Here is a 15,143-nt window from a genome sequence, read left to right as displayed (position 1 = left end):
GCCACATATAGAGTATAGTACAGGCAAATCCGTGTGGGCATGGGGCACCGAAGGCACGTCCCCATCCTACGTTGTAACCATCTTTGAAGACCATATCGTGTTTTTTGTCTGCGTTTGCCAAAGCTACTAACTTAATCATCTAAAAAAAATAAAATAAAATGAAAACCGTCGCTGAATATATACACGTATAATTTACACACTGTCGAATTCTAACTAGTACAATCAAGTAGGGAATAGGGATTCCTAATATACACGCAACAACAAACAAACTGTATCTACTTACAAAGGAAATTACTACATCAGGGCCCACATGAAGAAAATAACCCATCAGAATCCGTCACATCATGGAGTAAATTTGAAGGAGTAAAATTTGGAAGTACATGTAGAACTCACTTACAAATACACTCACTTTTTGAAACTGCACTCTGTAACATGCCTTGAGAAAAATTCTCCCTGAAAAAGAAAAATGATAGTAATCTTTTACTTTAGATCAACCGAATTTATATTTTTGAAAAAAAAAAAAAAAACATAACATCTTCTATGACTTAACCACCTTAAATGAACCAATAATTTCGTACAGGACTATAAATGGTGTGGGCTATTTGCACAAGGCCACAAGGGCAGATGCATCCATAATTGGTACATAAGGGGACTCCAAAGTTGAAAGGACCCACCCACCCACCCTGACCCTGGGTGCACATGTCTTCATGATTTATAGCAACCATCAAAGCTCCTGCCTCATCAACACACCCATCGCTTTAGACAACAAACCAATCTCATGTGATATTTTCCGGCATGCTGTGCACATTCAAAGTTTCAGATAGGGAAACTCCCGAGGCCGAGTGGTTGGCCAATAACATCGCTGTAATATTCGTTGTAATTGATATAACCCCATAGATGTGAAAGACCAAAGTCATCGTGTTTAGGGGACTTGAGATAACATTCATACAAATCTTTGACGCTCTTCATCAATGTATTTCTTATGGAAAGCACCTGCACCCTCACCAACAGATTTTACCAGTTAGTTTATCATCTTCAAAAAGATATTACTACATTGCATATCACTATCATCCAAATATTTTCTATCTACAATTCATCTCACATTTAAGTACGATGTTTCCAAATACGTTTGCTTTAATTCTCCAGTTTTTTTATCTTGTTTTCCATTTTCCATTTAAGTATGATCGCACATTTTTTTATATAGGAAGTAATGTCCAAAATGAACAGATGTTCAACAGTTGAGCACAATAGATAGCATTTAGCCATCTTTAAGCCATTCAATGACAGTGATAATAAAGATACTAATTTTGTACAAAAAAAAACAAAAAAAAAAAAAAAACAAAAATCCATAGATGTAAGGCAAACTCATACCTGGGATATGTCTATCTGATGAAGATCAATCCGACCTTTTTCATTTAGTCCAGATTTGAAAATGTTACCAGACAGAGAAGACCGGAAGTCTACTGCTGACTGCAAAATCTGTTGTATGTTGTGGGCAATTGGTTGGGTTTCCTCAGATAAGAAACATCTGCAACATACTTCGAAAATCAATCAAATTCACATAATGATATTCAGTACATAATTCTAAAGAGTGTTTGACAAACTAAAATGTTTCTGTTAGAAGCTTGACAAACCAAGGAAAAGTCCAAGAAGGTTGGCATATAACAAAAGAAACACAGGTATATTTTAGGTACAACCCCTCTCTTGGCTTCCTTTAGCCCTAGAAGCTCTTGCCTTTCAGATTTACTCCATTTTCTCTTCTTATCTAATCTTGTTCATGCTAAACGTTGTTGATTATCCTCATTTCTGCATTCTTATCTCAGGTTTTCAACCACTCCAGCAGCAGTTATTAGGCCTAAAACTAGTCTGCTGCAAAATCTATATGCATCTAGTAAGCACATTCAATCTCCAGTTCTTGTTTGTAGGGTTAATCAACTTAGTAAAGGAAGCTTGTCAGATCAAATTATAGCAGTGGTGTGCAGATTATTCATATATCTTCTGAAATATGCCTTTACAGCCATAAGTCATTTTAGAGGGATAAGAGAGAGACAGATATATGAACAAGCAAGCTAAGCTTACATATGTCGTGATTCATTAAGATATGCCATATGCACCAGCTCAAAGTCCATCATGTCTCTGACCTAAAAAGGACAGATGTAAGAAAGAGATTAAGACGTCGTCCAGTTTAGTAACAAATCTAGCAGGAATTGATAGTATTTGAGTATGCACAAAAAATTTCATTAGAAACTCACCACATGGCTCGATACTGAGAATTCAACTATATATAAGTTTGTACTGTTACGAAAGTAAAGAGAAGATTTCTGAATATGTTGTTCATTGAAAAGAGAATACACAATCCTATAAATACATGCTAGAAGACTTCTGATAATGAAATAAGTTTCCAAATGACTACCTATTCAAATCCCTATAAATCTTTAGGCTGCCAGCGGCCTAATATATATAGATCACATATTACTTATATATTCCATAAAACTCCCCCTCAAGTTGGAGCATAGATATTAATCATGTCCAACTTGTTACACAAATAACTAACTCAAAAAATAACTAACTCAAAAAATAACTAACTCAAATTCCATTTAGGATACTCCCCTTAACAAAAGCTTTGGACGCCACCAATACCATGGACAACCGGGTGAACTCAAAGTGGACCGAACAAGCCTAGGATTGGACACTCCCCCTGAAACGGAAGCTTGGCCACCACCAATACCACGGGCAAACACCAGGTGAACACAAAGTGGACCGAATAAGCTATGACTCACAAAGTGATCGAAGAAGACAAACTCCGAACCGGAAGACACAACTTCTTTACCAACGGAAGGGAAGCATGCCCCAAACGATAATGAGCATCAAAAGGGTGACAACACCGGATTAAGCAACGGACTCCAACTTAGCAAACTCAGATCGAGATTAAGACTGACTTAGAAGATGTATCAAACTTATTTGCAGCCATCCCAGGAGGAAAAAAAAAAAAAAGCAGATCACTAAGTACACAAAATTCAAGCTTGAATGTGTACTAGAGAAAAAGTGACTGTGGAGCAAAAAATCGGTGACAGCGCAATGGTCCAAACCAAGTCCAGATCCGAGGCAAACGGACTTAGGAACTTTTGTAATGGGTTGAAAGAAATTTGACTGCCTGAGTTTAATTCAGATCACAACATTTTACAATGAATATTGGAACCTTGTTGGTAGAATATTTTCAGACATCACTACATCAGATGTCCAGAGAAGAAGCAAAACAACAGAATTTGTTTTATTCCTTCAAATAATAGATAAAAGAATATCTTTGTGGAAAGCGATCAAATGAAAACATCAAGTAATGAATTAATTAATTAGAGACTTAAATTACAATATTTATAAGAGCACATTTGCTAGCTACCAGAGAACAGACATGATTCATCACCTCAGCCACTAAAGTGGAAATGTCTTGAATAAATGGCAAACAATTAATTCATTCATTGAACACCAATAGTACCGCCCATAGAGCAATGGCATGTTCAATACAACAAAAGTTGTTCAAATTCAGAACTTTTGAACAAAAATAAATGGGAATAAGTGAATCCAATATAGACTGGGATAGGAACTGTGGCAAACCTTGTGCTTAAGGGAGTGCATGAACCTGCACCAGGAAACATGGGATAATTGAGATTGTACATATTGCTGCACTGCAGATACAAAATGATTAAGCTGGTGCCTGAAATTTAACAAGGAAAACACATTGGAACATAGAACTTCCCTTGAAAATCATAAATTTAGTAAGAATGTGATATACAAACATCTCATCGCAGAGATAATTTCAGGTTGGGCAGTAGATTATAAGATCAACTTAGTTTTATGTATTCTCTAATGCTGCATCTTTAACACAAACACCATGCTCAAGATCAAAGTGGTGCATTGAAGGACATAGGCCAAAGGGCATCTTAAGCCCCTGTTACAAAGTTACTGAACAACATAAGTGATGGTTCCTTAGGTACAAGAAATCCTCTTAATACTCCTAAGTTCAATTTTCTGACAGATCATGGTGATCTCTTAAATCAGAAAAGAATGAGCTATTAGAATGAGGTAAGAAAATGTTATTCCTGAGTTAGCACTTGCAAGAAGGAATGAGTCGTAACATTAATCAATAGAAAACATTATGAAACCTTAACAAACAAAAAAAAAAAAAAAAAAAAAAAAAAAAACAAACAAACAAAAGAACAAAAAAAAAAAAAAAAAAAAACAAAAAACAAAAAACAAAAGGCAGAGCAGTCTATGATACATCTCTCTGTATGCAATTCTAGATAACACAAGCAATAATGATAGGAAACATACAAGGGACAAGACTCCTGAAATACCTGGTCTTAGTTAAGATAGATATCTGATCTGATTTCATATCTTGTGCCTCAAAATGACAATTCTTCTTGCACAATTCAGTGTGATTCTGACAACCCAGAAAAGAGAATTCACCAAAACTATAAGTGTCCAAGAAAAAAGTTTCCATGAACCCAGAAACAAAGGCAGACTAAGCAAGCAAGACTAGAAAGAAGAAATGTCTTGCAATGAATAGATTAAACATCATTATAAATATACTAAACTATAAATGTTCCAATTTGTGTCTTGTACTTTTCAATAAGTATGTGCAGCACCACAGGTTTCTGTCAGTGCCAATATAACAGACATGTCCATGCTCATGCAACTCAGTAATTTGGTTCACCAAGTCAAGCCCAAACTTGGTAGAGTTCAGTTTTTTGGTAGCATCAAGCACAGAAGCATATTGAAGCTCAAATATACAGAGAGGGAATATAGATCATTGAGCCAAGTCAATTTGAAGTCCTCACCTTTAGTGAGCTCCATGCATCACTTAAAGAAATAAGTGCAAGCTTGACTTGTATCAGAAAACTAAATATCTCTGAGTATATTTTCAATGCACCAGGGGTTAAAATGATACTGATTGGCCAATCCACTCGGTAACCCAAGCCAAGAAAATCAAAGGAGTGTATCCCTGCCACATATGATGAAAGTTACAAGCAGAGTTTAAAAAAACACACACACACACACACACACAAAGAAGTTGGCATTGCAGATACACGGAAAGAGTGAAAGTCACGAGTCATGACTAATATTTGAAAATGCATTGTACCATGAAATGGGCCTGTAGCCATAGCATCTTTCATGTACACATATAATCGATCTCTATTCAGGTCTCCTTCACACGAAGATCTCTGGACTGACAACTCAAGAACACCTTGAATATCTGATATCCTCTTTTCAGCCTCTAAGACATACCATTTCTGGGTTGAGAGAAAGAATCAGACAGAAAAGCATTAGAAGAGATGCAACAGAAGAAATGTAATGCTTAGAAAAGACAGTATGAATGATACAACATACATGACGCAGAAGAGATGTGATGAACAAATCTGCCCAGTCTGCTACTTCCATTAAATGGTACCTCCTTAGTGATAACAGATGTTCTTGCAATTCAAATCCTTTTTCAAACAACTTTATGGTCAACTTGCTCAGATACTTATATCTACTAATGTCAAGGAATCAACACATCAAGAGTTATAACTAAACAAGCAACAAAGGTAAAGTTAAATTGACTGGGGAAATTGAGATCACACAGAAATGTTGATACATTTTTTTTTTTGCTAGGGCCAAATAATATCATTTTATAGAATAAAGAATCAAAAAGGTAATAAAACCAACAAGAAAAAGTAAAGGCTGATTTACAGACAGAATTTGAATCTGCAGCTGTGAGCAAAGAATAGACAAGGATACTGAAGCAAAATCTCATCCAATAAGCACTTCTTGAGAATATAATCCAATGGAATCTCATTAACAGTCACCAAACTAGACCCATGATATCTAGCAGCTGCATTTGTTGTTATGTTAGAGCAACCAAGCAGACTGGCCCACTCACTCCCACCATTGGCATTTGCAAGTGATGAGACTTCTCTAGCATTAGTTTTTGAACTTACAGGTGAAGCATAAGAAAGCTTCCCCTTTTTCTCTGAGTTTTGGTGATCATGGCTTTCTCGATCAAGCAGATCACTTGTAGAAATGGCAGTAGTACCAGTACTATCAGTCAGAACTGGAAGTTCAGCTCCAAAATGTTGTGTTGTTCTATTATCCAACTTCTCTGTGTATAACTTACAAGGATCTCTTACAGATGTAAAGTCAAAACAGGATAAAGGTTCTTTTTGGTGCCATCTTTCTCCTGGACTGGACTTTGGCTTAAAAAGAGAACTTTTGGTCAAACTTGGGTTCATATTGAAAAAATTAGAATGGTACAGTCTCCACGAAGAAAAACTACTTGAATTTTGAAAAGTATCATCTTGGTACTGATGCTTGCTATCAGCCTTCTGTACTGAAGCACTTTTGTGTAGAATGGACTCACCACAATCCAACATTTCGGTCATCTGACTATCACCACTTACCTTCAATTTGTGAATAATTGTAAGGAATGAAAAATTTTCATTGTTCCTTTGGTCAATGTTAAAGGGATTTTTAAGAATGTGATCAGACAGCTGGCATCCAATTTCTGTACCTTTGGCCTCAGGAGCAAGTAATAAACTCTTCTCTTCTACAGTAGGGTCCAAAGCATGTTCACTCACAACCTTTCCAATGTGATAAATACCAGCAGCATAGCCAGAGTTATCTTTTCTTTCACATTTTTCACCCAGAAAAGGTTTTGAATTGCATGAAATCTCATCTTGGCGCAGCTTTTGCAATGAATCATTTGTAAAGAAACTCAAAGCAGAAAGATAACTTGGCTCCAGTCGCTTATCAGTAATATGAGTCAAATCCTCAGGCTCAGATTGCTCTTCAAAATTTTCTAAAGATGAGGATTCAGATAATTCCATGACATCTTCAGCATAGGAAAACTCATCATCTGTGGTAGATACTTCAGAAGCACCATCAGGCCTAAGAAACACATGTGCCAATGTGTTAACAGCAGTGAAATGACTCAATACATAAAAGTGAATAGTTAAAGAACATGGAAAATGTAAAACAGACTTAACAGTGACACAAAGGTTGTGAGACCTCATGCTGCCATACATGAACCCAGAACTGCAACTATAACTATGGTCAAAGTCACAAACCAGAAGGGATAGAGAACATCGATAAGCCCATTGGATCCTTAATTATACTTTGGTGTCCTTTGCCTTGTCCCATATTGGTGGGGCAGTCAATGAGGTGTGACAACTATTCAAGTTTGCAAGTTCAAAAGATTCAATCCTTGGTCACCTTTTGACAGCTCTCAAGAGACAAGGATTGAATGTCAAGAGAATGTAAATGCATTCATAATATATAGAGAGATGAAAAGTTAGATAAAAGCATGACAGATGTGCAGATAGGATATAAACAGATCCTCATGGTCCTGCGGCAGAGAGTCGTGTATCCTAAAGTGAAAAGTAAAAGCATTCACAACTTAGTGACTTACAATTCCTGAGTTTTTATTTCACTTGGAGGCATAATCAAGTTATCATCCAGTGCAATTAGTTCAGAAGACTTTAGACTCCTTCCACAGTTTGCATGTATTGCTTGAACTCCATATAGCAAAATCTGAGGAATAAAAAATTTTCCATACAATTAACCAAGAGGTGACTACACTAGTCCTCACTTTCAATAAATCTTTTATAATAGTGGTAGACTGGTATTACATGTAAAGAATAAAGTTAAAAGATGGCATTCAGCACTAACAATCTAGTTCTGTCAACAAGAAGGCACATAGAAAATAAAAGTACAAATTGCAGTATATGTCTGCACAAAGCTGGCATCCTCAAGATAATTGCAATTGGTTTGAGAAACAAAAAATCTACTGTACCTTACAACCATTGAAAAATGTTAAATGACACTTCCATCAAAGGTGTGCAACAGCAAACTCTCTCTTATTAAAGTATATATGATGAAAAGAGAACTGATAAGAAGTGCATAAGCAGAACTTTAAAACCTAAAATGCATGAGTGCAAAAAGAGGAGAACTGTTTTCTAGATTACTGAGCACACCGTGAAGACAAGAGTCTGAAAATTGAAAAGAGAAGACAAACTTTACAATATCAGTGGATCTGGTGCCCCTTTATTCTTTGGTAAGCACCAATGTCCTTTCAATACATTAAGATTTTATATGTTATCATAATTTTCAGAGAACTGCTCTTTTTTCTCTATTGATATCCCCTGGAGTGAAAGGTCAGAGACATGGATTCATTTAGAGTTTTAGACAAGTTGCATTCTTGTTATTGTGCATGTAATCATAGTATGTCTACACATCTTAATAATATATGCACAAATATTCAAAACTTTTTGCTTCTCTGTAGTAATTAGTAAATAGAAATTACCCCTTGAGATCTAAATTCAAATTTGGAAAAAATATTATCAATTTTTTCCAGTAACTGTAGGTAAAAACTGTTTCTTGCCAGCACGATTGCTTCAATTGTTCCTTTGTCAAATGTCAGTGATGAAGAAAAGCTAGGATATTTGCTTGAAAACCCATTACAACCAGGAAGAAACTCTTCGTAAGAACCATTTATTGCTCCAATATTATTGGATAACTCAAGCAACTTCATAATCACTTGAAGCTGTTGGCCTGCTCTGAAGAGCGGAATCAGAAAATCCTCTAAGAAGATAGGGACTGCAACTCCATCTCGTACCTGAGATATTGATTTGTTAATCAAAGGACTGATTTTAAAGGAACAAAGAAATATGGTAACACTGAAATTCGTAATCTAAAGCTTCTATGGAACAAGTGATAGCATTACCTTGACACTAGCTATTGGGAACTCATTACATGTTCCAGTGACATCCACAGCATGATCAGGTAGATCAACAAAAAGTTCCACTACAAACTCTTTGAAAGGATCATTGATCCTGCCTTCATAAATCCACGATCTAATAAATCCACAATATGGTTCCCAAGACCGGAGAAAGAGGAACTTGAGGAGAGCACAATGAGCAGGATCAGCAGCCTAGAGAGAAGTTTACATTGAAAAACTATTAGGTGGCAGACCCAAATAACAAGTGAAAGAATCTTGGAAATCATTCCCCACTAAAAATAAAAATAAAAAAGGTTTCTCTTATAGCATCTATCAAGGTATGACACCAACCTGTCAAGTTATTGTGACAACTTAAACTAGCAATTGTACCCTATGAAAAGATGTATGAGTAAGTACCACTATTCTGTCTCTGGTTAAAAACATTAAATTTATATATTTTGTCAAAGAAGCAATAGATTTGCCATTTGATCAAATCTTAACCCTCAACTTGCAATCCATAAGTGACAACAGAAGACAGGTGGTTTTTGTAGCAGGATACAACACAAATCATACACAATATACCCCTTTTGCTAAAAAGAAATAAATAAATAAATCTGTTAGGACAGATCTTGAAATCTGTTAGGACAGATCTTGATTTGTGCTTGACTATACCACTTGCAGTGTTATTTTTATTAGACAGAAAATACTCTTCTTTCCCTGCTTTAATGATGTTTGCAGACCTAGAAAGAAAACTAACATGTATCGCGTGCATATGTATAGAAGAAGGAAATTATGAGAAAAAGAAAATCTTTAGGGACAGGAGCAAGAGCACATAGATGGAGGACATAGCAGTTATGAAGAAGGATCATAATAAGGAAAAATAAACAAATTATGCCCTTGTTCATGTTCTGGTAGGTTATGGATAAAGCTCATTCCTTACACATAGATTACAAAAGTAATTAAAATTATTTTTTTTTAAATGTGTCCTGTTGATTTTAAAAAATTCTAGTATTATACTCTAGCAAAATTGGATCCTGGTATCCAAAATGCATGCACAAGCACTTCAAAGGTGTTTATTCATACTAAATAGATAAAATTGAACTACCGCACAACTCTAAGTCTCTAACCTTTAGCTGTAAGTATAAAAATGTTATCAGTGCACCACTTCTTGGGAAATTATGAATTTCTAGGTCAGCTTTAGCCATTAAGTCTTTCAAAGGCAATTGTGGAAAACAAAGAGCTAAATCACACAGATTGCAGATATTTCCAAGTGCTTCCATTTGAGCTCTTAAGCCCGTAGTGTGCAGATAAACCTCCAACACTGTGATCTCAGAATTACCAACACTTGTAAGGCAGCCTCCATCAGTAGCCTTGGAGCTGCGTCTTAAGCTCACAGATGAAAGCAAACTATTGAGTGCAGAGATGTAACCTTCTAAAACCTTTCCCACAGCAACTGCAAAAGCCTGATTAACAAGTGTATGATTTTTCAACTGGCAGCTGCCAGCTACATTTGAATTGTTGCCTAGAATTTCATCAGGTCCTGATCTACAATCTGCACTTGAACTTGTAAAATAGCAAACAAACTTGTGGATGAGAAAAATAATGCAACCAAAGCGCCCTATGGACTTCAGTAGATTTCCTAATGCCAAAGTGCTAGAACTCCTGGTCCACAAACTTGGAATGCAGTGAAACGATCTATCAGCTGACTCAGAGCAAAATAAATAGGAGAGTTCCCCAATTGATATTAAAGCTGATTCAACACCTTGCAAAGCATTCAATGCAAGCCTCACCAAGCTAGACTCCTGTAACATTCAGGAAAAAATAATTTTAAAAACCCAAAAAAAAAAAAAAAAAAAAAAAAGTCAGAAAAACTTGATTCAACAAAATTATGTAAGTATAGTTCAATTTTCAATTACAATGAAACACAAGGAAGGACTATGGCAATGTGAAGTTCAACTCAAAGCTTTGTTATCATAGACCTTATAATTCATTAGATGCAGATTTCAGATAGAGATTTAACCCTTCTTTTTAGTAGGTAATTTAAAAGAAAAGCAAGAGTCTTTATTGATTGTTACTTACCAGTACATTTACAATAGGAGAGAGTGGAATTCTTGGATCTCTTGGATCTCTTTTTGTGCTAGGAAAACAGAATTTTTTCTAATGTGGCAGTCACAAATATCCTGTAGTTTCGGGAATCTTTGTTCAGAGAAATACTCACTAGTCTTTTATTTCTGTGTTGGATTGTTGGTATCTGATGTTTATAGAAGACAAGAAATCCCTATAATATAATTTCATTATTTCATTCCTCTTCATCAACAAATCATGTTCTAGAAAATATGAAGAGCATTGGGCAAACAATAAAGTGAACCCCCACTCTTCGTAAGTTTTGTGTTGTTTTGTTAGTATCATGATAAATGGTTGCAGATAGTTTAATTTTTCAAATCTCCGTGTTTGAATATATGATTACTGAGTTCTTTTAGGTTTCCAGTCAAAATAATGATGGAAACATTCTTAGATATACATCTCATGTGGTGTTGTTTAATGTTTAGTGTGTTTGACTTGAAAGCAATGCAAGAATTCTTAAGGGGATACACATGCCTCCAGATGGACCAGACTAATGGTAGTAAAGCCGTTCCTTTTGCCTTCTACAGGGTAATGCAACAGTTTTTGAACAGCCATCTCATTAACAATGCTTGATAGCTATTAATCATTTTTTAAGACAAAGCATCATTAAGAATTGCTATTTCGTGTTCATCAATAAAATTTGTGTTCAACTCCAGAATTACCCCACAAAATCCAGTCAGCATTTCACTGGTTTCCCTGTCCACCTTCTTTTCAAGTTAAGGGAATAAAATTCTACTCTTTCATTACACCAAATGGACTGTTATGCGAAATGCATTGCTCATCAAGAGCTACACGCTCTATCATGCACTCCATACGCATCAATTTAGCATTGAAACAACTATAAAATAAAATGAATTTTAAAAAAAAAATGTGCAGTACTACTTACAGAGACTCCGGAGGTGGAGAAGATGTAACTTGAAGAATGTTCAGAGTGAAGCGACGACTGAGAAGGAAGGCCGCTTTCAGAAGGAATGGACTCCCAAGGTCTGGGCGGAAAGTAAGGATCTTCTACTTTGAGCTTCTCTAACAGCGACGCGATGCTAGCGTCCACCGCCATTTAATTCCGCCGTGAATTCCGTTTCGGCTCCTCCGATGGATCTTCCGGCGAACTCTGACCGCTTTTTGTGGGGAGTGAAAATTTTAACAGAAATTTTATAATTGCTTAATTTGCATTCTGGCAAGCATGATATTTTCGAAATGCGTATACGCCTCCTACCTGAGGGAACTCGAGGTACAGAAAGAATAGGGTTTTTACTGTAAGTACATACATTCATTCATAAATTCATCACTACAAGTGCATAAATTCAATACTCATTTTATATGTATATATAATATCTTTAATTCATCACTTACAGTATTTATATATGCAATTGACAATATAATTTGCAATTCAATCACAACAATTTGAACTTAGGCTATCCTCATCTCAACAATTTCTCTCACTTTCTAAAATGGATTCCATTTCCATATCATCAAATTTACAAATTATCTTCTTTTTTTGAAAGCAGGAATCGAATATTATTAATGAATATGCGTAACAATAAAATCATGAGGGACATTTTCCCACAGCATAGTAAAATCCTGAGCCGTATGTATGAGCAATAATATTTAAACGTCTAGGAATAAAGCATAAACAACAAGAAATAAACTGAGCCATAATGGCTTGACACTCACGAACAATAATACCGACATACGATCTAGGATGTAAATCAACTCTGGAGAGATAAGACTTAGTACCGAACAATCCGTGGATAGAGTTACCGTTGTAACTTGCCGATCCCTTAGTCAAGACAAAGCCTCTTTACAAGCGAGTGCTTCAGCCGTGATAGCATTCTCACACCATGGCAACCGCCCATTCATAGCCGCTACAAAAGCCTCCTTGGCCGTCCAAAAGAACCGCACCAAATGCCGCAGTCGATGTCGACGAACACCATGCCGCATTTACCTGACACTGCAGGCCAGTGGGCGCCGACTCCTGATGCTGCTGCTGATCTGTTACACACGGTCGAGAAGCCCTCCAAGCCGAGAGGGCTGCTTTGGCGCTCAACCACAAATGCTTGGGTGTCCTCATATACGCCTCCCATACCGCAGAGTTTCGTGCATTCCATAAGTGGTACAGAACTGCAACAACTTGAATAAGAACATCCGTGGTTAGCACAGTCATCGCATTCTGAAACCATTCAACAAATGATCCACCATGCACAGAAGAAATAATAAGGCAAGATTCATTCCAGACATGGCAAACATATTGACATTCTATCAAACAGTGCATAACGTCCTCATTAAAAACAAGACACATGGGACAGGCAAGATTCACATCAACTCTCCTACTAGCAAGAGCTGTTGTGGTTGGCAACACACCACTCAACGCTCTCCATAGGAACGTTTCCCACCTGGGGGGCACATCCAACTTCCATAATGCTGGCCATTTATCAAAAGCCGTATTATTTTGTATCTCCCCCACAATCAAGCGATATGCACTTTTAACATAATACAATCCATTATGCTCCTTATACCAATACCAAATATCCTCATAGTCCGGGCAGGCTGGCACCCTACGGATACGGTTCACACCCTGTGGGTCAAAAATATCATTTAAGATGTCCAGATCCCAAGTACGAGTATTCTGATCCATCAAACCTGTCACTTTCGACTCACAAATATTAGGTGGTAAATTAGTATGAATCTTATAATCCGAATCCAGAAGCCAGGGATCTTTACCAATTATAGTAGTCTCCCCATTCCCAATCCTCCTCCTTATTCCACCACACACTAGATCATGCGCAGCCATTATACTTCTCCAACAATAGCTAGGATTATTTCCTATGACAGCACTTCTAAAATTAGTTTTAGGGAAATACCTTGCCTTGTATACTTTTGCAACCAATGATTCTGGTTTGGTGAGAAAGCGCCAACCTTGTTTACCCAACATTGCAAGATTAAATGCTTTCAGATCCTTAAAGCTCAGACCCCCAACTGTTTTTGGCTTACTGAGTCGATCCCAAGCGATCCAATGTATTCCACCTGCACCACCCTTATTCCAATAATACCTATTCATAGTTCTCTGTATTGTCATGCAAAGGGAATCAGTTAACAAAAAGACACTCATTGAAAAAGTAGGCATATATTGGGCTACCGTTTTCAATAGGATCTCTTTGCCTGCCTGGGATAGTAATTTCTTATTCCATGAGCCTATCCGTTGTTGGATTTTTTTCCTCAATATATGCGAAAACCTGTCTCTTGTTCCTTCCAATAAAAGAAGGCAATCCCAAATATCTCCCAAAATCCACAGCCTGGGCAACCCCCAAAAACGCACTCACCTCCTCCCTTACATCCACACCTGAATTTTTGCTGAAACAAATACTGGACTTATGATAATTAATAGACTGACCAAACAGTTTCTCATAATGCTCCAAACATTGTTTCACTGCACTCACTTCCTGCACATTCGCCTTAAAGAATAAGAGGCTATCATCTGCAAAAAATAGATGAGAAATAGGCGGGGCACCGCGTGCTACTCTACACCCATGGATAGCTCCCATTCTAGTTGTTCTACATTCTTACAATATTTTTTCACTTTCTAAAATGGTATCATTTTCATATTATATTATAAATATAATAAAATAATAATAAAATAGCTCCCATTCTAGTTGTTCTACATTCTTACAATATTTTTTCACTTTCTAAAATGGTATCATTTTCATATTATATTATAAATATAATAAAATAATAATAAAATAACAAAAAGTCAAAAGGCTGCCAAAGCTTGCTATTTTAAGCCAGCTTTCAAACCATGTAGGATTAAAAATTAAAGCAAAATAAAAATAAAAACTTCATATCATCTTACACATCATTTTGCAATTGATCCACTTTCTGGGATAAGGACACTCTTATCACCCCAACTCATTACTAAACTAATTATTAATCCCTCAAGTTTTATCATTATTATTATACTCTAAGCAAGTAACATTAAAATTATCATTTTAAAGATAAATTTAACTAGGAAATGACAAATAAAAAGTCACATTTTTTTGTTAGATTAATCTCATATATGAAAGGAGATAAGAAATTCTGTAAGTAGCTCTCTTATATTTTTGGACATAACGAATTAAGAAATGATCAATGAATGCGTCGTTTGAAACCATATTATATATTATTTTAATAATAATTACTCCGTATATCCAAACGCACGAGCTTTCATTTTTTTTTTTTTTTCTCAAAATCCATGCAAAAATTAAGTCTTTAAACCAAAGATAGGCATGTTTCTTAG

General features: G+C 36.1%; 1 protein-coding gene across 2 annotated transcripts; it reads right to left on the bottom strand.

Moving 5' to 3' along the window:
• Positions 1-531: 531 nt before the first annotated feature.
• On the bottom strand, positions 532-12,160 carry LOC109193073. Of its 2 annotated transcripts, XM_019343874.1 has the most exons (14): positions 11,760-12,157; positions 9,877-10,551; positions 8,756-8,962; positions 8,336-8,647; positions 7,442-7,563; positions 5,776-6,921; positions 5,386-5,527; positions 5,138-5,288; positions 4,836-4,999; positions 4,353-4,438; positions 3,613-3,712; positions 2,080-2,141; positions 1,372-1,528; positions 532-993 (listed from the first exon to the last, which is right to left on the bottom strand). In XM_019343874.1, exons 1-14 carry the CDS (start codon positions 11,928-11,930, stop codon positions 817-819), a joined length of 3,672 nt encoding a protein of 1,223 aa, XP_019199419.1. In that variant the 5' UTR covers positions 11,931-12,157; the 3' UTR covers positions 532-816. The 2 variants fall into 2 exon arrangements, with proteins under 2 accessions (XP_019199419.1, XP_019199420.1); XM_019343875.1 differs by lacking the exons at positions 532-993; positions 1,372-1,528; positions 2,080-2,141 and adding an exon at positions 2,230-2,295 and having other exon boundaries at positions 11,760-12,160.
• Between the last annotated feature and the right edge of the window lie 2,983 nt (positions 12,161-15,143).

This window comes from Ipomoea nil, unplaced genomic scaffold (genome assembly GCF_001879475.1).
Source record: "Ipomoea nil cultivar Tokyo-kokei standard unplaced genomic scaffold, Asagao_1.1 scaffold1834, whole genome shotgun sequence".
Taxonomy (NCBI): domain Eukaryota; kingdom Viridiplantae; phylum Streptophyta; class Magnoliopsida; order Solanales; family Convolvulaceae; genus Ipomoea; species Ipomoea nil.
This window is presented reverse-complemented; position numbering and strand designations above follow the sequence as displayed.

Coding starts and splice junctions, on each gene's coding strand:
- LOC109193073 (XM_019343874.1), bottom strand. CDS start 11,930: ATGGCGGTGGACGCTAGCATCGCGTCGCTGTTAGAGAAGCTCAAAGTA. Junction 6,922..7,441: donor GAAATAAAAACTCAGGAATT/GTAAGTCACTAA, acceptor TGTGTTTCTTAG/GCCTGATGGTGCTTCTGAAG. Junction 5,528..5,775: donor TTGGATGAGATTTTGCTTCA/GTATCCTTGTCT, acceptor TGACATTAGTAG/ATATAAGTATCTGAGCAAGT.